General features: G+C 38.5%; 1 protein-coding gene across 4 annotated transcripts in view; it reads left to right on the top strand.

Moving 5' to 3' along the window:
• Positions 1 to 22178, top strand: part of LOC140350759 (uncharacterized) — a 117217-nt gene that overhangs the window by 58414 nt on the left and 36625 nt on the right. For 3 of the 4 annotated variants that reach the window (XM_072436238.1, XM_072436236.1, XM_072436239.1), the window contains 4 exons: positions 6236 to 6280; positions 18423 to 18476; positions 18561 to 18605; positions 21441 to 21473. In XM_072436238.1, the coding sequence (XP_072292339.1) occupies positions 6236 to 6280; positions 18423 to 18476; positions 18561 to 18605; positions 21441 to 21473 (177 nt within the window). The remainder of the gene's footprint in view (positions 1 to 6235; positions 6281 to 18422; positions 18477 to 18560; positions 18606 to 21440; positions 21474 to 22178) is intronic. The other variant, XM_072436237.1, reaches the window with a different exon arrangement.

Raw genomic sequence — 22178 nt, 5'->3', positions numbered from 1 at the left:
TCTATATAAGAGGCAAAACGTATGTTGTACCATTTTCTTTCTGGTTTGAATTTGGTCCCATAGTGTTCATTTCAGAATTCTCCTTGAGTCTATCCGTTGACCCTGCTCCACAGAAGCATTCATCAGGTGGATTACGAGGATGGTTGATGCGATATCTGCTTTATTGTAAGAAAATATAGCACCCTTGGCCTTCTCCGTTTCCCCACCACTGTGTTATTCCAGTACAGTGGACGGACACGACACAGACATGTTGACATTTGGGATAAGGATTATGGAGTCTTCATGAACGAGTGCTTCTGCTCTGCTGTGTGTCACTGTCAGTGGTGACTTTGGTGTAAGCTTAAGGTTTGTGTTGCAGGAATGAGAGGATCTTTTGCACTTTACAACTCAGAGCAGAGCTGAAGTCGGAGGAGGATGGGATCCTTGTGGATTAGGTCAGAAGTTCGGAAAATAGTGTCAATCTCAAGGCCGTCTCCTCGCCTCAAACCCAAAGTAACCTCTATTCAGCTGTATTGCAGATGCAATTCTTACACCATTTGATGGGACTTTAATAATACAAAATCCTAAAATCTGCTGAAAATGTTAACAGTCTTTGTGGTGCTGCATGGATGTCAGTGGATTGCGTTACAAATATGTCTTCAGAGGAATAAATTACATTCACATTGCTTATTATAAAATTACCAACCACTCTGCAAGGTTCCACTTCTGCCACTCAGCATTAAACATCCCACAGGGCCGTGTGAAACACACTCAATTTCCAAGACTTCTGGTTAAGGCGGCGCTTTGAGTGGACACAATTCACTGTGCGGCTGCAAAACGTAGCTTTAAAATCATCGTTTGACCCAGCTTATCCCAAAGAGGAAGAACAAGAGATGAGTAAACAAAGAGGACACAAATCCAGTAACACTATGTGACCAAAACAGACCAAACCGCATCACAAGCTAACAAAGCTTACAAGGCTAACATGAAAAGCAACTAAGAGCCTGGGCAAACACAGACCAGCTTCTTATAAACCACAAGGCCTGATAATGAGGTTTCATAAAGATTGTGTGAAGGAACGTGTCTTGAAGGCTGCAAGGGTTAATGGAGACCTCCAGTACAAAGGCAAGCGCGTTTTCTTTGCTCCAGGTATTCCATACGAGGCTCATCAACAACGCCACTACATCTGTGAGAAGCTTTTTTCATATTTTCTTTAATAAAAAATAAAAAAAACAGCTTTTAAATTTAAATTTTCTAAATTCAAAGTTTCTCTCTGTGAAAACACAGCCATCTGACTAATTTGTCACATAATGTACCTAACCTGTGACCTCCTATCTGGCGTGCAGAACTTTACTGAGACAAATGTAAATTCCTTCAGCAGCAGGTATAGAAGCAGTTGAGAAGTTCTGGCCCAGGAATAAGTAGATCCTTTGCAGGTCTATTATCTTTTTTACTTTTCTGAAATGTACTTAGTCTGTTTGGCTATGAATTACAAGCTCAGTTACTAAATAGATACACATGATAAAAAAGTTAGGCCTTGGTTTTGTGGATAAAGAAGCTTCAAGAATGTGCAATCAGAAAATGTGTTTGAAATATACGTTTTGTTGCTGTCCCATAAGAGTAGTCCCAAATGTGCTTTGTTATTGCCTTTGTCTGCACATAATGAGGTGAACAGGAAGAGGAATCTCCGCATGCAATGATTAGTCCCCTGTCAAGGAAATGGAATGAAGAGAAGGGTACTTTCTGTACTCTACTTCCCCTGCTGGAGTTTCTGAATGTCAAAACTAAACCACTGCTTTAATATGCACTGCTCTCTTCTCTCTACAGCTAAACACAAGCATGGATATGTTTAGCCTAACCATGCCATCTTTCATTCACTCCTAAAGCTTATTCATTCCAACTCCCACTCTGCCTCTGCATGCAGCGTCCTGTCATCTGCCTCCTCCCCCTCTCATCCCTCGTTTCCTTTCCTTACCTCCTTCTCTCTAATCTACTGCAATGACCTGAAGGAGGGCTCCACACAGCAGCGCTCAAATAATAATCAAGCACGAGAATGTTGTCAAATTTATAGGACACCAGCGTAGCCTAGCAACAGAGATGGCTGGGGTGATTCGACAGGCGGCAAAAAGTTGGGAGTGGAGGAAACAGGGCGAGTGACAGGAGAGTAAGGGGAGACAGCAGGTGTTTACAGACGGGAAAAGTAAATTGTGAAAAAAAAAAGAATAATAATACACTTGATCTCATGCAGTAAGATGAATTATACAGTAGGATCAATTATACATTATACGCATATCCTCAAAAGTTTAGAGTTTATGAAACTTCAAAATATAGTTCATTTTGATTCTTCTTCTTCAACTAAGGGCAAATAGTGTCAGCAACATTGGGTCAAAGTAAAATATGATAAGATAAAACAATCCTTCTCATCTATACTATGTATGTTCGACAACATAAAACAATAAATAATGATAATAGTGCAAATGGATAAATGTTAATGACGTGACACTTAAGTAGTCTATATTTAATCTCACTGAAATAGATATTATAAACAGTTTATTCTGATTGTTAAATCCCACCAGCTCATTTATATAAGATTGAAAAGTATCAATGCTTTTTGATTCAACTCAATCGGACATTTCAAGTGCCTTATTCCTGAGGCTCTCGAACGACATGAATGCAATACTCAAAAACGTGATTTTTGCAGAACATATTATAGAATGGTTCAGGTAATTTAGCTTACAGAGTGGTCTGACTCTTGACTCTCATGAAGGAGTTTGTTTGGTTTGATTTCCTGGAATGGTGACACAATATTTTAGTGATAGGCGTGTTCAATTCCTCTTGTGGCATTTATCTTGTAGTTCTCTGTCACTTCTGCTTTCTCTCATATCTCAAAAAGAGGCATTTCCAGTCAGTCCTTATGTTTGGAGAATGTTTTCTGTTTACCCATGTGCAGGGATTTAGCTGTGCATATATAGCTATACACACAACCATTTTATAATTAGGATGGTCCAGATTTGTGTTTAAAAATGAGCCCTATTTAAATCTCAACGATAATGGTCTGGCTTTGCTTTCATTGTTGTCTCACAATGCTTTTTTTCCTTTATCTAGTTTGCTGAAGGTTTATATTCTAGGTTGGAGTTTTCTGAGCCTTGTTGCTTGGATTGAGCTTTGGACATCTCTGGTACTACTTTCCTCTGGCAATATGACGTTTGACAGAAAATTGAAAGGCACCGATTATTTTGATTGCACGAGGCTTGTACTGTACATTTTTCAAGTATTTATGTAATGTGGTCCTTGAACAATGCTGTGCTCATTAAATGTAAACAAAAAGCGAGTGAATCTAAAATTTCATTAAGGATTGATCTATGGGTTTGCTCTGTGCTTTGATGGTGAGCGGATGTCGTGCTGCGAGAGTACGTAGGTGCTGGTGGGCTGTAAAACAGTGGGATGTTTGAGTGCAAACCGCAGCAGCAGATGTAGCATACACTAATTACTTTTAATCTAATGGATTCTAAAGCACACATTAGTCTATGAGAACATGAAGAAGTAAACGACCTATAGACAGAACGTGTCTGTGTTAATACACTGTCAATTTGAGTTAGAGCTATCAAACTTAAATGTTTCTGTCTCTTTGGCTTTTCCTGTTTGAGCTCACCACAGCAAATTATCTGAGCATATTGATCTAGCATATTTTATCTAGCATGTTATTCCTGGTGAAACCCTGTTTTTTTATTCAGGTCTTAGATGGTCTTAAACACTGCATCGTGTTATTCGTTTGCAAAATAGATTTACTTGTATACGTTACCAATAAGTAAGTATTGTTTTTTTGTTTGTTTTTTTGCAGATACCGATCATATTTTGGTCTTAAATTTCCATTTTTATTCATTGTTCTGTTAATAACATGTATCCCTGCCCCCTGAACTCCTTACTATGTAATTACATGTTTTATTTTGCAATTAGTGAATTAAAATGTGACCTGTTCTAAAAGTCAAGTGATTTAAGGGCAAATGCACAGTGGTAGTAAACACAATTGCATAATTCATGACCTGTTTGAAATAATAGGATATGAAATATTCATTAGAGAAATCGCTTGAGCATGGATCTGTTTTTAAGTTCAGAGGAGAGGGGCAGAGACTTGGGCCAAGGCTCAAACAAACACACACCTGTGCAAATTCGGCAGTGATCCTTTGTCAACCCATTCATTATCACACACTTTGTTATGCTTTTCTTTTAGCAAATGCATGTTTTTTCAATCTAAATCCAGCCCTCAGTGCAAAAGCTACTACTACAAGAATACTCTGTCTGCCTTACAAGTGCTCTTTCTGGGGCCCAAAGGTAACCAACCTCAATTATATCTGAAAGAGACCATTGCACTGGAATGTAATGAGATTTGAAGCTGAAAGGGCTTTCAAGCCTTTTAAAGGTTTTGTTCCCTTGGCATTGACAGGTTTTGACTTCTGCTTCCTTCGGTTTCATGAAGAAGCCCTTGAATGTGTTCCCATTAAGACAGAGTGCAGAGTTTCAGAGCGACATTAACGCGGATGATCAAAAGATACATGGCCATGGCTGTCTTCATGCATTAAACAACATAGGTAACGGGGGTTATTCCAGGAGATGGTGCCTATAATTTGTGACTTTATTTCAATGATATTAACTGTACTTTATATTATATTTCAAATCCCCAGACTTCAAACATACAAACAGATGATTAAAACAGGCATAGCTGCGAGTAAAGTTTCATCCTTTGTCTTTGTTGAAGGCAAAAGTGTCAAACTCGACCCAGTTAATCAAAGAGTGCGCATTCGGCATGTCAGAGGAGAGGGGGCGTTGCTTTGTGAATCTTCTTCTTGCAGCTGCGAGTGATGATCCTTGGGCTCTCGAAAGATTGAGCCGGGCCTGCTGCAGGAGAGAGAGGAAGTGTGCTTTATGTGGCAATCAGGGCATGTACAGTAGTAGAGAGGAGGATAATAATAGTGATCCTTTAAATCTAGGTTGGCTGATTCCGTGCTGTAGATAGGGCACATAGGAGTGGCATATTAATAAACTCAACTACGGTAATTAAGAACAAAAAGAGAGGAGGCTAAAAACGATTATGATTGGTTTGCAAAGTGTAAATACTGTTCATGCCAAAAACACATGATGCATTTAAATTGTATTGCTGCATGACATTTGACATTTAAAGTAACTTGCAGTAAATTGCGATGAGTTATTATAGAATGTCCATTAACTTTAGGTGGGAGATATTAACAAAAATAAACATATTGATAATTTTTGGGAATTATCCCGATAACAATATTCATATCTGTCTTTAAACGTATTAATTGAGGCTTAATTATTAGACAAATGTAAATGTCTGTCAAATGAAGACATTTTCATTTTTAAATCATGTTTTTTGTTTTGAGCAATTTTACTATAAACGATATACTCAAAATTGAAATGTTGCAATATTTTCTAAATTTTGATATATTTCCCACCTCTACCACTACCATTGATGAATATTTGCAGAAGCTATTTTAATGAAGATAGAGGATTCGAACTTAAAAGACTGAGTTTTAATAAACTCAAAATCACAATATATGCTTGTCCTGATTATTTTCTATTTTGAACCAAACATAAATGAATGCAATTATAAAACAAAGTAATCAATGTGGCATTAGGCATCAACACTTTCTTGCCTGTGGTTTCATATCAGCCAAAGTATTCTCTCCTAATTGACTTAATTCTAGTGGCTGTTTGTGTGCGAAAGCTAATTCCAGTCAGAGCCTGTGATGCTGTGCCAGTTTATAGGATATCCATAAGGACGTCCGCAAAAGCTTTATCCTCTTTCCTCATGAGGATATAAGACCTCTTCATGTAAATCTTTGCAACTTGTTCCCATCGTATTACATTTTGTTATGAGATGTCAGCTTTGTCAGACTTGCAAGGATCCTGTTTTAAGACGGCGACCTCCTTTTCTTTGGACAGTGTATTCGCTATTATCGGACACTTGTGCTCTGAATGTTGTTGCAGAGAACGCATGCATCTGGGGAAAATGCTCTAAACCTGAGCGGGGAACATAGAGTAGTGGGCCACACGGGGTGCAGCAATTAAGCTGTTTTGTAGTTGTTAATTAAAAGCAAATTAGAGACTGTGACAGGAGTTTCTATCTCTGGTCTTAATTGCTGGCAGCGTGTATGTGCCCAGGCAGCCACACCTGTTGTAAGCTGCTGCATCTTCTTCACGCTCTCATCTGAAGTCACTGTGTTTGTGTCTGCCGCAGGGACGCAGAGGAAAGGCTGGGGAGCCCGGGCCCAGAGGCATGCCTGTAAGTGATTTAAGCCACCACTGCCTCTAAAATGTAACCACCACTGGGAAATCTGCATCTTTATGTCATCCCATTACAGAGATAATTGGTGTTTGGTGTTTCTGCTAATCCAATCAAAAGCAGCAACAGGTGTAATTTCACTGACAGGCAGCCATTTCTCCAAATGAATTTAACATTTAAAGAGTTGCGAAACAACACAGAACAGAAAAATAAATGATTACTGCATCATTTTTACTACTACTACCTTCAATAATAAACACCTAACTCATTGTGACATTTAAAATGCACTTGGGTAAAGGTTCCTCCAAATTGTTTGCAAAATTACATCCAAAATAATCAGACAAGCTATAAAAGAAACAATGTGCAAAACAAATGAAAATGAATTGCACTAGTCCAACAATATTTCTCACTTTCTCTCGTATTCTTACCATCCTAATTATTAGCGATGAGTTTATATACACTTTTCACAACTTTCAAAGGCCAGAGTGAGTTTTCCCATCATGCTAAAGTTGACCACATCAGCGATCTCATTGTGCCCCAAAGAGCTGCTTTTACCACATATCTGTACTGGATCAAAATGTATTTGCTCATGTTTGCAACCTGCTGTTTGTCCCCATAAAGAAGGAAGGTCCCAATAAAAACAATCCCCACAATGTGATAAATATATTGTGTATAGTGTGTAGACTAAATCTTTATTGAATAGAAAGTTACTTTTGCCTGATCATCATATACGGTAAATATAACGTCACAAGGACAACATGAAATAGCATTAATACTCGCACTACTCACTACACACTTGTCTGAAGTGTGCATTTTCTGAAAGTGTAAGTGTGTAAATGCATAAGGACGCAGGGGATGTAAACCGGAGAATTGGTATGCGGTAAAGAAAAAGAGCAAGGTTAAACAGCTGTCCGCGTTGTTGTTATACTGTACCACAGTTGAATTAATCACAAAGCCACAGCTCAGTTTAATTTGGTACTGTTGCGGAAATTGGCCACAAACAAATGAGAACAGGCTTAAAGTTTGTATTGTGTTTTTTTGCTGGACAGTTGCATATTTATTATAACATCATTAGTTTAACTATTAAGACATTCCTTTCCATTGTATTCATTTTAGCTTCCGTTGCTACATCGCTAAGGCAGAAGCGCCGCGCCGATTGAAAACATTACAATGACATGCATTGTGGGGAATGTACTTGCCTGAGGTCTGAATCGCTCCACACTTGCTGGAAGTGTGGATCAAAACATTCTAAGATCCTGCACACTTCAGAGGAACGCCCTGAACACACATTTGAAGTGCGAGTACTAGGACAGGGCTAGCGATGCACCGATTCCAAAATTCTTGGCCGATACCGATTTCCAGTTTTTAAGGAGGTTGGACCTGCCAAAACCGATTTTTCCGATACGGATTTTCTATCTAGCCACTGATTTTCCCACAAACTACCCAGTATTATATATGTGAAAAAGGTGCATGTATACAGGACACACGTTTTAGAATATAAAATGTAATTTATTTTGTGGAAAAATAGAAAAATAAATAACTATATATAAAAATAATATATAAATACAGAACTATATACTAACTAATATATGGCCTGGAGAAGAGTGGGGGACACAGAGGAAAAAGGAGTCCATTTCTCCTGCAGAAGATGCAGCTCCAATGGTTCCAGATTGAAATCAAATGAACTATTTTCATATAGTAATTTATACATTTGTAATTTTACACATTCTTTTGAATGAGCTGGAACCCTCTGCAGGAGAGGAAGCAGGTGGAACATGAGGAGGGTCAGTCCCAGAGCGCTGCCAGCACCTCCCTCTCAAAGCTGGAGGACTCTGGCTCCAGGTCCTCTTCCTCGTGGTTCTACAAAAAAAAACATTGCAATTTAGATGACACAGGCTAAAAAACAAATTGTAATCCAACCAAATGCTTTTACACACCTGTGGGTGCAGCAGAAGGGCCAGCATCCCCTGAAGGAGCAGGAGCAGCAGGAGCACGGGCAGGAGCAACAGGAGCAGCAGGGGCAGGAGCAGCAGGAGCAGGGGCAGCAGGGAGGGCTGAAGGCAAATCCAGATCTTAAAGAACATTGTACAGCAGTTATATTTGAGCCCAGTACATTTACTGCAATATTATTCAAACTTTTACTATTATAATACAGTATATTAAATGAGGCACATATGTTGCCAATATCATTTTCCAGTTTCATCAGCTCTTTGATAACTTCACACACTCACTAGAAGCACAATCAGCTGTGCACTATAGATTCTAGTGCACAGCTGATTGTGTGAACATTTCTTTGAGGCTGTGGGACAATTAAATAGTCCTGACATTAGATTGTAGTCACTCATTTCACTGTTCGAGTCAGTAATTTAAGTTTTGTATCTACGTAATGTGATCTCAAATGCATCAAAGTATTTTTAAAGTCTCATCATTTCAGGTGGATGAGATCTCTTGTTAGCATTAGCTCGTAGCCTAGCTCTGCTAGTTGAGCAGAACAACAACCACAACAACAACAACAACAACAACTAACTCTTCTGACAGTCCTGCTGCTGCTTCTTCTGGCCCCTTCATGTGTCCCTACTCTTCTGCAGATAACTCTGACTAAACACATGAACTCAAACACAAACCAGCGCAAATAATTTTGACCGCATCAACTATCAACACGTAGATTGTAATCGTCTCAAAATTTTAATATCTTACCCCACAGTCCAGTCTCCTCTGATCCTCCTCCAGGCTCGCTCCTTCTTGTGTTCCAACAAAGTTGAACAAATCTGAACTTTTCTGCGACGAACAATTTTAACGCTTTGAAGCTTATGCTTGTCAAAGCGTCTAGAGCGGAAAACGGCAAAATGCACCCTCTGCGCCGCGCTCCACGGCGAAAAAGCAGGAATCGCGCCGCGGGAAACGCAGGAGGTGTTCGACGCGCGTTTACACAGACTGGAATGTAAACTGGACACTTTGGCCACCGCGCACTGAAAGAGTCTTGTAGTTTTTAGCTGTTTGCTCTGGGCGCGTTGAGCTGCTACGCACCGCGCATGCGCGCATACGGGTCAGTTTGGATCGGCAGAAAACCGGCAATTACGACAGTGACCGGCCGGTCACCGATTCTGGCCGATTCAGCATAAAACCGGCTTTTTAAATCGGCGGCCGATTGATCGGTGCATCGCTAGACAGGGCTTAAATGTCTGAACATACAGTGAAACGTTGATTAGCAAAGCAACACAGAACAGAAAAAGAATTGTTGCAAATGATTACTTAGCTGCACCTACTTCTACTATTTCAACTAGGCTACAACTTGTACAACAACCTACAACTTTAAAATACAATACAAGACATTTTCCCAATGAATGAAAATGCATCAAATATATATATATATATATATATATATATATATATATATATATATATATATATATATATATATATATTTCTACCCTCAAATCGTATGCAAAACATGTATTGACTATGTAATTGCCCTCCTTGATTCTGCCACTGCCCCATTGCTATTGTCAGCGCTCCAAACCACAGGGGCTGTATTAAGGTAGCGCCGTATTGATGAGGAAGACAAGTCTGCCTATAAGCCCCGTTGGTTTCTTGAGTTATGGTCTTTCTCCTGGGGTCCGGTGCGTTCCCAGACACGGGAGGACGGCTGTGTGAAGTGACCCATCAGCTAAAGGGCACAAGCACCTCCATGCGTTAAGACAGAGACAGCTTGTCAGGCTCTTAACCGAGTCAGTGTCAAGAGAAAACAAGAACGTTTAGGCATCAAATAGTCTAGCTGTCCAATTATTTTCATGCACTATTGGCCTGATTACACGTTTGATCACGACATAAGGATTCTCCATTTCCATCCACTAAGGCTCGTGACAGTTAGCAACTGTTGTAAACGCCATGTCAGCTGTCGAGTGTAGTGGCCGTGTATAATCCAGTCCCTGTTATTTATATAGCACAGCATAGGACAAAGTGCTGCACATGCATTGATGAAAGAATAAACTAACATTTCTAAGACATTCTGTTACTGAGTTTTCCTAGATCTAGTTTAAAAAATACAACAACAACAAAGTAAAGCCAAAAAAGAGAATACATGTGAAATATATCAAAACAGACCGTTTAAAATGTATAAGATTAAAATTAGTCAAATCAACTATAGCAATGACTCATTCACCAACATGAAGGTCGGCTGCAAACTCCATTTGAACGAGAGCATAATGTCATTGTGTGAACAAGATATGTCACCAACCTTGTTCTTAGTGTGAAAGAATAAATGAGTTTGTGAGAGCCAATCCAGCTCAATGCATGGAAAAAACCCATAGCTACAATCAGTCGACTTAGAGTTATGTATGTTATGTCCAGTACAGTATGTTCATTCCCATGCTCCGTCCCCATACACCAAATAAACCAAATAAACCAAATAAATAGAAGTGGGTCTTTAGACATGACTTAAAGGGGCACTATGTGACACTAATAGAGGGTCCGCCATCTTCTTGTCTCCATAGATGTCATTGCTTTACCTGGAATTATACATTTTATTTATGATTTACAGTTGCTTTTACTGTTCGTTAGTAGCTACTTTGACTGTGAGCGGGTCACCTCTGCACAGATCTGACCTGTAACTTGACCTGTCCTCTAGCGTCACATGGTAAAAGATAAGTAAAAATACCATACCATGTGGAACGTTTGGGCCCTCGACCAGGAAAGTGACATAGCGCCTCTTTAAAACGCTCTGCTGTGGGGTTAAAGATAAGGAGTGGCATTTCAAAATGACAGTGTCCCTATGAAACCCTTAATACATGCCAGCTTTTCATCCATCCGCTTGTATTGATGTTTATAAGTCTCCTGTTTTGCTGAGGTGAGGATCTTCAGCTTCATCTATTCAAGACACACATCAGGACACTTTGTCTATTGGCAGCCGCAGCGGGAGGTTGAAGGAGAGGTAGAGTTTCCAAGCAGGAACTGGCCAGGGTGTGATAAGCAAGCAATTAAGGAATGATCTTAGAATTTGGAGCAAAAAGCCAAACATTATTTTACTGATGCATTTCCAGAGCAGTGTAAAGAAGAAATAATCAAATCAAAAGCTCAGAGTATCTTTAGAATTAAACTAAACCTCCAAGAACAAATCATTTCTAGCTATAGTTCTGAAATATATAAATAGTAACAACATTGTAACTTAACACCATTTTTATCAATCCATGCAACATCTAACACATCATGTCCTCCTGCATGTACTCCTATGCTAAGTCAAAATAACAAAAGGTGAACATAATAAAGGGGGAATCATCTTTAGATCTGAGTATTAGTCAGACACACTCCACTTGTGTTTGATTTGATTTCCTTTCTCTTAATAAAACCAGAGCGATTATCACTGCAGGGCCCTGTGGGAGTGTGTGACAGAGCCTGCGTCAAGGTACAACTAAAAACATTGTTCATCTCAAAACAAAACCCAGTGACACGCAGCATATAAAGTACATTCAGGCTGTCTCCGGCGTTTGATAAACTGTCCCAGAGCCGCACTTCCAGCAAGGGTGAACTGTCAGCGTGATTGAGCAGCATTCATTCAGAAAGTCCTCCAAATCGGAACGAACTTTAATCATCTACAGTGCTGTCTGAGATAATACAAGTTTTATCCCCAAGTGCGTCAAAGGATCAGAGGTGAAGGAGGTTATTGCAAAAATAACTTATGTACCATGTAAAAATGCTTCTCTAAGCACAATTTAAAGAAATCAAGTAAATCAATATCGAGGTAATTTGTCATATCTGCCACAATTCCCCCTCTATTGCTTCTGTGTATTACAGCAGTGTAAAGTAGTAATTAAATAAAGTATAGTTAAAAAAAGTCAAATACTCTATACAATATTTTTGTACTTTATTTTTTTTTTATTTTTTTGTAATTAATTTTAACATACAGCACTTATACAAAGTACAACAACTGCAACACTACTACTGTGACTATTTAAAGTACTTGTAATTAAGGGTTATAAACTTACTTCTTCTTCTTTGTAAAATGTACTGCACTAGAGTAAAGTTGTCTTGAATGTTTGGTGAATTATGATGATGTTTGTGAAAAATCACCTATTGAAAGTTCAACGCTTTTTATAAAACATTCAAGTTTATTCCCACCTTTGCTGCGGACTGTGAGTTTGCTTGATTGACACTGCAGAATCAGTTATCTCCCTTATTGGCAGCAGCCCATTTCACTCGGTTGTATCCTACCTAAGTGATGTATTTTATCCCAGCCGGAGCTTCCTGCCGTGCACACAGCATGACTCAGAGCTCATACTCCAGACAGACAGATGGTCATTACGCACAGCGCTTTGTAAAAATAAAAAAATAAAACAGGCTCTGCAATCATTTTCATGAAACCCAGGGGTGCTGTTGCTCACCGGAGGCACTCAGAACACACTATGTAAAAATCCTCCAACATGGACCTATGCTTGCCTCCTACTGTTTATCTGCGTACTTGTATTCTTTTAACGCTGCAAACCACCGCCCACCAGTGGCCCCCAGCCTCCAGTGGCCCACTTGTGAACACACTGGGAGTGAAAGCTATTGTGTTGTGGACAACCTATTGACCGCAGCTGTTGGTTTGATGTATAGGTGCGTGGCTGTGCTGTGGTGTCAGGTAAGGCTGCCGAGGTCCTCCTGCTCTCCCCATGCCCCGAGGTGGAAGGAGAGGTGTCAGCAATGGCCACCTTGAAAAGGCAAAGTTGTCTTCATGAGGACGTTGAATATAGTTCGAAACAAATGGCACTTCGACATACGGTGCAATATAATGAAAATATGAGGACTGGTTGTGGTGAAGAATAGTGTGCTATGTGTCCTTGTAAAACCAACATGAGAACACACTGAGAAATGTTTGGCAATGAAAGTTTCAGTCAGAGCCAGAAGTTTGATGAAGGACTTAAAATGAGTTATTTTATAAGTACAAGAGACGTTTTCTATAATATAATTTATTTTTATAACGTTTATTGTTTGAACAATGGACATTTTACCACTCAAAAATTACTAAACTATGGTGTAAGCTTTCGCAAAAGTTTTTTGCCTATAATTATCCTGCATTAAGCTTTTTTTGTTTTTGTGGCTCTAAAATATGCTAATATGCTACAAATACTAGTGGGTATTTAATACAAACACAATTGTTTACAGTGGCTTGTTACTTGTTGCTAAATTTATGTCTCAATGCCTTCACTCCATGAAAGATATTTTCAAACTAATGCCGAAGTGTTTTGTTCTTTGATTATTATTTGTGATTTGTAGAATGGACTCTTTCTTTAACTTGCTTGAGGCCACCCTTGGGTGCAATTTTCTCTCACTTGTGACATTTTCCTGCACTTTCTTGAATAACAAAGGCTACAAGCCAGCGTTAATCCCCTAAGAATTCACTGTTCATTATATTACTGATTTAAAATGCAGTGCTCTTGTAATGGCTTAACTAACAATGGTACAAGCCCTGATGCTAAATTACTGCAGAAAGAACAAGATGTATGGTACAGCTATTTAAAACTTACATTGTGACAATACTACACTGTTTAAAAAAATAGATATACTACACGATCTCAGAAGATTTGGCTTTCAAAGTATCATCTTTTATATGAGGAACATACCATATACAATGCCATTCATCAATTTAACTAAACCGAGCTTTAACAACTCTAAGACATTACTAAAGCAGGATAAAACAAGGCCTTAACCAACTCAATGTTAAAGCTATTCAGACAGTAAAAGATGAAGGGGTGAACCAGACTTCACAGTTCACAGTACTCAACTTTAAAACATTCTCACGCACTTCAAACTCCAGACACATTATCATTCTTGTATTATATTAAAACCTGCATTTCTGCTGCAGGCCTGGACCATTGTTTTAGGGACATGAGACAATGTAAATGAAAGAAATGGAAGGCAGGGAAAGTAACAGTTTACTTAGCCAGTAACTGTTGAGTAGCTTTAGGATTGTCACCACTTCTCACTTGCCTAAAGTTGTGCATTTTCAAACTGAACTCTTAACATCTGAACAGCTGTATACGAGGCACAATTCAATAAATGTGTAAATGTGTAAATGTGATGCGATGTGGACCTTATTTGAATACGTGATCACATATATGACCACACACTTAAGTAAAGATCTGCTGGTATTCTAATTTGATTTATGTCAACAAAATAGACAACTGATGACTGAAACATATTCATTTTGGTCAGAAGAGTAATCCCAATCGTTTTATTTTAGATTACAGGAATATTTTGACAATGTATATTAGATTGCTAGTCTGGTTATAAACATTTAAATGGTTATAACCGCTGACAGGAGAAGATAGAATGAGTTAGCTGGAGTTTTTAGCTTTAGTTTTTGACTGGTTAATTTTTTCTTCTTCTTTTTTTGGTCAGTTTCAGATTGAGTGAACCTACACAATTTTATGATCTTGTGTGTGCATTTTAGAGCAGATATATGGTCGGATTAAGGAGATTCTCTGTGAGTTTTGAGAACTCTTCTAGCACTAGGCCTTGTTCCCTTGTAAGGTTTTGTCTTTAGTGGATTAAAGCCTCGTAAGATTGACTCATTATTAAAAAGAAAATGTCACGCAAGTGATCTAAAACACACTCAACAATGATTGCAAAAATAATATTAGTCGGTTATGGAATTACTTTGAAGTTGAAAAAAGTAATGTCATCATTGCACGACCGGTTATTACTAATTATCATTTTACTTTCCTACTACGGACGTCCTGATGGTAGATGTATTTCCAACATATTGTCAATCTACTCCTTGTGTGATGAGCTGGGAAGCTTGGTGCTCTCATGAATCATATTTCCATAGCTGTAGCACTCCCCCTGACAGTGAGGTGCGGGTATTGATGGAGAGCAGGGTGCAGACTGGCCCTAATTGCAGTTTGATGACTAGAGGTGCTTCAAAGTCATCGTTTCACTACCACCTATGCGCAAGCCTGTCCCACTTCAAGTAAATACAGCCATAATCACAGCAAACACTATCAGAGACACAGTTAATCTCATGTGAAGGGTTTATGAACTTGTTTTATTCCCCTTTGCCAATGATTTGACTTTGAATGATCTGTCACGGAGATGTGAAAAAAGACAGATATTTATCCACATGAGGCTATACCAGAGTTGAATTCCCCCCCCACAGTTGGATGAAACATAAATCATTATGTATATTTTTTATTTTGATAGAATTACATATTCAAGACTTTGGGAAAGTCTTTAGGCAGTGGTGATATACTGCATTGACTTTAGTTTCAATAGTTTTAAGTATTGATTAGTAAGGTTAAGGGATACTTTATTAATCCTTCCGAGAGAAATGTTGTTACTGCATTGACCCACCTACAATGCCGGGGCGACCTGAGATCTTTGAGCTCAAGTTGTTGAGACCTTCGCTGGAGGATTCCAGTCCGGCCCTGGAGTTGAACCCGTGACCTTTTTGTTGTGTGGCAACAGTGCCAGCCACTCGTCCACCATTTAGATATTAGTGCTTTGGTCCAATCAACTTATATTTCTTCCAATGGGTTGTGTATAAAATCACACAAATATTTCTACTTTGTTACTTGCCACCTCTTTATGCTTTCTCTGTTTTGCTGTTGTCCCTTATATATTCTTATGATCTTAATAAAATACTTAGTCGACACAGTGGATCATTGATTCTTATATTTTGTACTCAGAAAGTGAATTACTTTTGCAGAGCATAGAACATTTTTTTGTGGATATAGCACTACACTGTTATTGCCTATAAGTAAAACTCTTGTGACTTGTAGCATTAGAGGTAAAATACTGTTACAAATCCAAAGGGCTCCCATGTGGTTGATAAAGCTGCACAGAATTCAATTAGCTCTCAAAGTCAATTTTTACTAGTCCCTCCTCCCCAACTCAAATATTAATTGGACAATCCATCTGTTCAAGCATGGCAGCAGCCCTACCAGCCTTAATAACTGCTCATCATTTGGACGAGGAAACAGTGACTTATTTCTCATTAAAGGGACGTATGACAATGGCTGTCGTTAGAAAAACTGATGAACAAGGGGAGGAGCTTTTAGTAAATACCAATTATTGTCTGTTGGGATGTGTGCGTGACTAAGGAGTGTCTAAATACAACCGCGACGCCATTCTGTCTTCTCAGATTGCCTAACAGATGCTCCATGATATTGCTGCTCTGAGTAACTCAAGCATCCCCTACAAATCTCCACACGTGTCAGGGGAGGCAACAATAAGCTTTGATGAACGGCCCACTTGTTCCTTCAGTTCTTATGCACATAATGGCTGAAAATGTGAGAAAAAAATCCCATGATGGCTCTGGTTTATTAAACACGTCAAGAGTCGACAAGTAAGATGTTTGATTACATGCAGTGAATGGAGTCTAGACCTTTTGTGCTGGTCTTTATTGGTTGTTGTTTATTTTCTGATTCAGGTTAACTTGTTTTAGACTCAATTCCTTCAGGACATTAGATTAAACAGGCTTGGGGTGGGGTATAGTTAATAGTATCAGAAATTCAAATTCACCTTATTCTGCCCTGCACATTTTTACTTCTGCATGTTACTGACCTGCACTTTCGTTGTGATAGTATTTCCACTGCAGGAATTCAATTAATTTCTGTGGTGAACTAGAGGAAGGTCTTGCTGCTTAAATAATATATAATATTGTGGAAAATGTTCATGTGAACCAACAAGTCAACAATGCAAAAGCCTTTCTCTGGGCGACTTTAAACGGCTCTGTAGTCTGTACATAACGTACTGTACTTATTTACTGGATCTGCAGTCCTATGCAAAATCCCACTGCCAGAAAAAGGGCCACAGATGACGACGGCGCCCGTTGCAAATTCCTGAATAAGATGAATAGATTATTATTATTTTTTAATCATTGAAGGTCCACAAAATGTAACTTTTCAGGGGAGGGGTCCGATACCTTCTTGCCGTCATGAAAATTGAATATTCTGCAGTATTACATAAACTGTATATTCAATCTACAATGTATTTTGGTCCTGTTTGGAATCCCGAACATGGAAAATGGTGTGAAGCAAGCTTTTTTGGTCTTACTAAAACGAGCTCTACCAAAATATCTTATTACCACTCATTAAAAACTGTGCACGGTACGCTGAGCCACTGTTTGTTTATAATAGTTCTATTTCCAGAGTGTTCTAAAATGCTGCCTTCTTCCTCTTTAAACAATACCCAAACTAATGGTAAACACATGCAGTGAATCTGTATATTTGACGATACTGCGAGGCTTTACACTGCTGTTTACACAGTTTTCTCCACAGAGCTGACAGAAGGGCCACTCTCTCTCTCCCTCTCTGCGAACACAGAGCACAACTCACCCACAGTCATAAAGTGCCATCTTTCGGTAGACAGAGGAATTATTCTCCAGGAAATACTGTAGTGTGAGAGTGGTGCAGTGCAACAGCTGGGGTCTTGGGCTCTTCAAGTCTTTTTCAGTCGTATATTAATGTTTTGAAATAGACTTTAAGATTATTCAGATGTACTAGGTATGTTATTTCCAAAGAACACATGCAAATCAATCTATCTGTCTATCTATCCCAGCCATGGCCATGATCTTTTTCTCTATATCTGTCATCAAGGTTGTAACTTGTCCTCTTTTGTACCTTGCGAAGATTTATGCAGTTTATGATCCATTTACTCTTTCAGCCTTTAGAAAAACAAGTGGAAAAAAACATATTAGGTATTGGAACGTAATATGAACATGTAATAGGGATCCAAACAAACAAATGAATAAACACAGTAGAATTTTCATTTAGCCTATTGTTGAACCAATGGAGATTTTAAGATACTAGATACTAAAAGTAAGTATTCTGGCTTTATAGTGTGATGTATTTACCCAGCAGAATCTTTTTGACGTTCAATTCTGAGCTCCATTGTCCAGCTCGTGCCTTGTTGCTGGGTTTTATCTTGACAGAAAATAGTAAAAAATACTTCAATAAGTCTGAACAGTAAGATCTCATATCTGTGGTGAGTGTGGTATAGAAGTAGTATGTCAACAGTTTATCCAAATTGATGTGCTAAAGGTTAAGGTACACTTTATTGTCCCCCATAGAAAACATTTGGAAGAAATCAGTGTATCAGTCTTCTTACTGTGATCCTGCGCTATGTCTCCCTGTTGTCACCCACTGATGTGTTTGGTCATTTGCAGGGGGAAAAGGGTGACTCCGGAGTCCCAGGAGAGAAGGGAGAGAGAGGAGAAGCGGTGCGTATTTTCCAGCGGTGACATTTCACATTGTGCCATTGTCCCACACAGTCATTAACCAGGGCCCGCTGCTCCTCCCCACAGGGTCAGTCAGGTGCAGACGGAGCCACCGGGATGAAAGGACAAAAAGTAAGTCACATCAATGTCAAGTGTCACACGCCATGATTTCCCCTCTGTCGCTGCACCCTGAAAACCGCTCTGGTTTAAGTGCACACCACACAAAGAGGTATAGGGCTCACACAGTTCAAGCGTTATGTAATTGGTAGCATATAGAGGCCAGTACTTTAGGGTGTGTTATTTCCCAGTTTTGCTCATCCTTGAAAGCTTTTGGGAACATTACAAGAAACAGATTCTGAAGCTACTTAATGGACTTTTCTGGAATAGAACTAGTATTAAAACGAGATACTAGTGTGAGGTTTTAGTCCACTCTTCTGCACAAATCTGAGCTGTAACAGACAAACATTTCAGACAAAGCAATGATGACATCTCCATGGAGACAAGGAAGTGACATACTCTCCTCCTGAAAAGTTGCATTATACATACTCAAATCAATTACTAAAATATGCTGTAGTACTGTCAATCGTTGACCTTTGGAGGAAAATGTATACAGATTTGATGGTAACATTTTTATAAAAACTGCACTTTGAATTAGCCTTAATAAAGCACAAACAAACCCCTCAATTAACTACCCTAGTTACTAAGCCTAATTGTTACCAGTTTAAAAATCTCTAAATGCGGTTTAATTTCTGGCAAAATTCAAGGATCCAAGTGGCAGGGATGATAGTAGAATAACTGTCAAAAGATCTAGTGGTTTTAAATGAGTTTTAGTTTTACTTGAAATTGAAAACATTCAAAGATTGTTTTTGATAACTATAATTTTTCATTTTCATATAAAGAATTTCAAAATACCTTCAGACGCTTTAAAGACACATAATTCTTTAAATTTGTGATCAGAACAGGAAGTAGGTGAATGGTTAGGGTTAGAGAGTGTGGGCAGTGTGAAACAGCTTTTACTTGGAATTAAAAGAAAAGAATCAGACCAAAAATCTACTGGGAAATGTAGCAAGCTTCAAATGACATTAAAGGAGTACAACCATTGCCTTATTAAATTCCAAACGTTTTATCTCGCAGAAGAAACAAACTGAGATTTAAAAAAATATAAGAGTTCCTTTTGTTTCTAAAATGGTCATGATTTTATTGTAACCTTATTTACAACTATTAACTATTAATAAATGTACTCATTATTGATTAACCTCACTGAATGATCTTCACATCCCTTGCATATAGTAAGAAAAAGCATATTAGCTCTCTTTCTTTTCCCTTTGCACACATACAACTTTCCCAGTGAATAATGCATGATAGAAATACTATAACACTTTTTAACCGTCTTGCTGAATGCCCCCATGTGGTGCCAAATGTGCTCTCATGGAAAAGTATTAAGATAAGTGACATTGTTGTCCCGCTATTATTAGAGACTACACACTGCTGCTTTATATGCCATGGCGAAAGAAACGGAAATTCTCCTTGTAAATTATGAATGGGAATGCGAAGGCTCCAAAACGCAATGCATCACAATTAAGAGCCTTCCAAAGTTCCCCCGGAGCCCCCACCATATCTGTATAAGTGTATGCACAAACCAATTAAGAGCTGCAACTTAAACTGCACATGAACGCACTCTGTTTGTGCTCTTTCATCCCACTCGTCTCGTGGTCTGTGTCATATTGCCTGCGCGAGAATGTCGTTTCACACAGTCTGGTTCTATTATTGTCCTCCATTGTGATGCGCTGAAAGCAATCAACAATGCATATCCGAGGTCTTGTAAGGTAGAAGCTGTGACTTGATTTTGATTGTAAGTCTCTTGTACAACATAATGGCTGCTGACTTTCTCATGGTCAACTTCCTGTTTTCAAAGTGTATGGGTTAGAAGTAAGAAAATTGAAGTGTATGTCATTTTAAAGTATCTCCATGGCAGCATTGTGTTGTTCAAGGAAAGGACTTTGGTGATGCATGCTGAGAGGTAGCTAATCCATCTGTCATCAAGGATATCACAGTGAAGTCCGTGACTCTGTAATAAAAGTAGAATACACTGTAGTGTCACAACATTTCAAACTCTTTTTTTTTTTTTTTTAAATATACAAAAGTACAAAATCTAACACAGAACGGGACACAGCATTACGGACAATATATGCAGTCTTAAATATGCAGTCCGGTGTAATTATCCCATTTGTCGCTTTTCATATTTATTCTGAATGTAATCGTCTCCATTTTGAATGTCAATTATTATGTCTATCCAGTCCTTAATTGTTGGTTGAGTTTGTGTTATCCATTTCTTAGCGATGGCGATGGTGAATATTCCAGAGGTATCCATTTATTGTGTCCATGGCTGGCTCAAAAACATAGATCTGAAATCGAGTGGGACGGTGATGTCAATAACAGTCTGTAGCGCTTTATTGAGCTTGGTCCAATATTTCTGAGCAACAGGAAAGTCCCAGAACACATGATAGTGGTTTGCCTCCTGGCTGCCACAGACTCTCCAACTGTGAGCATTTCCTTGTGAATAATAGGCAGTTTGAAATGGTGTCGACCTGATACATTTTCTTAAAAAAAACTCTTTGAGAATTTCATTTTCAACAGAAAATATTAGTTACCATGTGGTTTTGTATTCATTTATACAGTCAAAGATCATATATACTACGCAGGGAAAGTCAAATGATGTCCTTTTCCTGGTATTTTTCCAGTATGGATACTTAGAATAAATATATAGTTTTGATTCTATTGTATTGAGTAGTATATGCATATTGTTTTGTAATTTTGACAAGCCTAATGCATTGTGTATAAGTTGGTTGTGCATTTTGATGTACATTTGAGATGTTTCCATAATGCTGTTTCATGACCTATTTTCCTCATAATACATTTTTAAACGCATATCTTATTGAAGTATTTATGTTTCCTGTCTTTGTCTAGGGAGATGTGGGTCCCGCCGGTCCTCCTGGTCCTGTAAGTACAACATACACTTTCAGTTTTAATGAGTTGGTTAAAAATGATCTGCCATAAGCACACAGCACGATGTGATAAGGTACAACAAATGAATGATAATGCTGTTTGTCAAGCAGCGCTGTACCAAACTCTTTATACATAACAGCCCTGTGATAAATTGAAGGACTGGAACAGATTTGCGGTGTTCACGCTTTCAGTTACACCTCAACAATTGATCTCCAAAGTCATTTCCATCTCAGCCAACTCGTACGATTTTTCATAATATGCCCGAATGTATTCTTTGTCAATACAAATTTTTACATTGAATTGAACTCGAACAGAGATGTTATTTGAATACACTTCCAGTCTGGTGCAAATTTACAAATGATGCAGAAAATTCTAATGTTTGAAGTTCGTGGGCTGTGATTTCCGGCTTATCTTTCGTCAAAAGAACCCATTTGTTACAGCCATTAGTCTGTGATGTTGTGATCCCTCAGTCATAAACAGCAAGAGATTTGAATTTGAAATACTGTGAGCTCATTATCGCAAAAGAGAAAACACTATTTTGAGAAATTATTGATAACAACGACTCATCAGACTTAAGCAAATCTCTTATAATAATGTTTAAGGTGACAAGACGCAGGAGCAATTAGACATAACTTAGCCAAGACATTTAAAAAGTCAAAAACATGCAGTGAGAAAAAATCTGCTGGGGTGCGGTAATTA

This window comes from Eucyclogobius newberryi, unplaced genomic scaffold (assembly GCF_026437365.1).
Source record: "Eucyclogobius newberryi isolate DKJ021-1_F unplaced genomic scaffold, fEucNew1.0.hap1 SCAF_8, whole genome shotgun sequence".
NCBI lineage: Eukaryota > Metazoa > Chordata > Actinopteri > Gobiiformes > Gobiidae > Eucyclogobius > Eucyclogobius newberryi.
The sequence above is the reverse complement of the archived record's forward strand: the minus strand, read 5'-3'. Positions and strand labels throughout refer to the sequence as shown.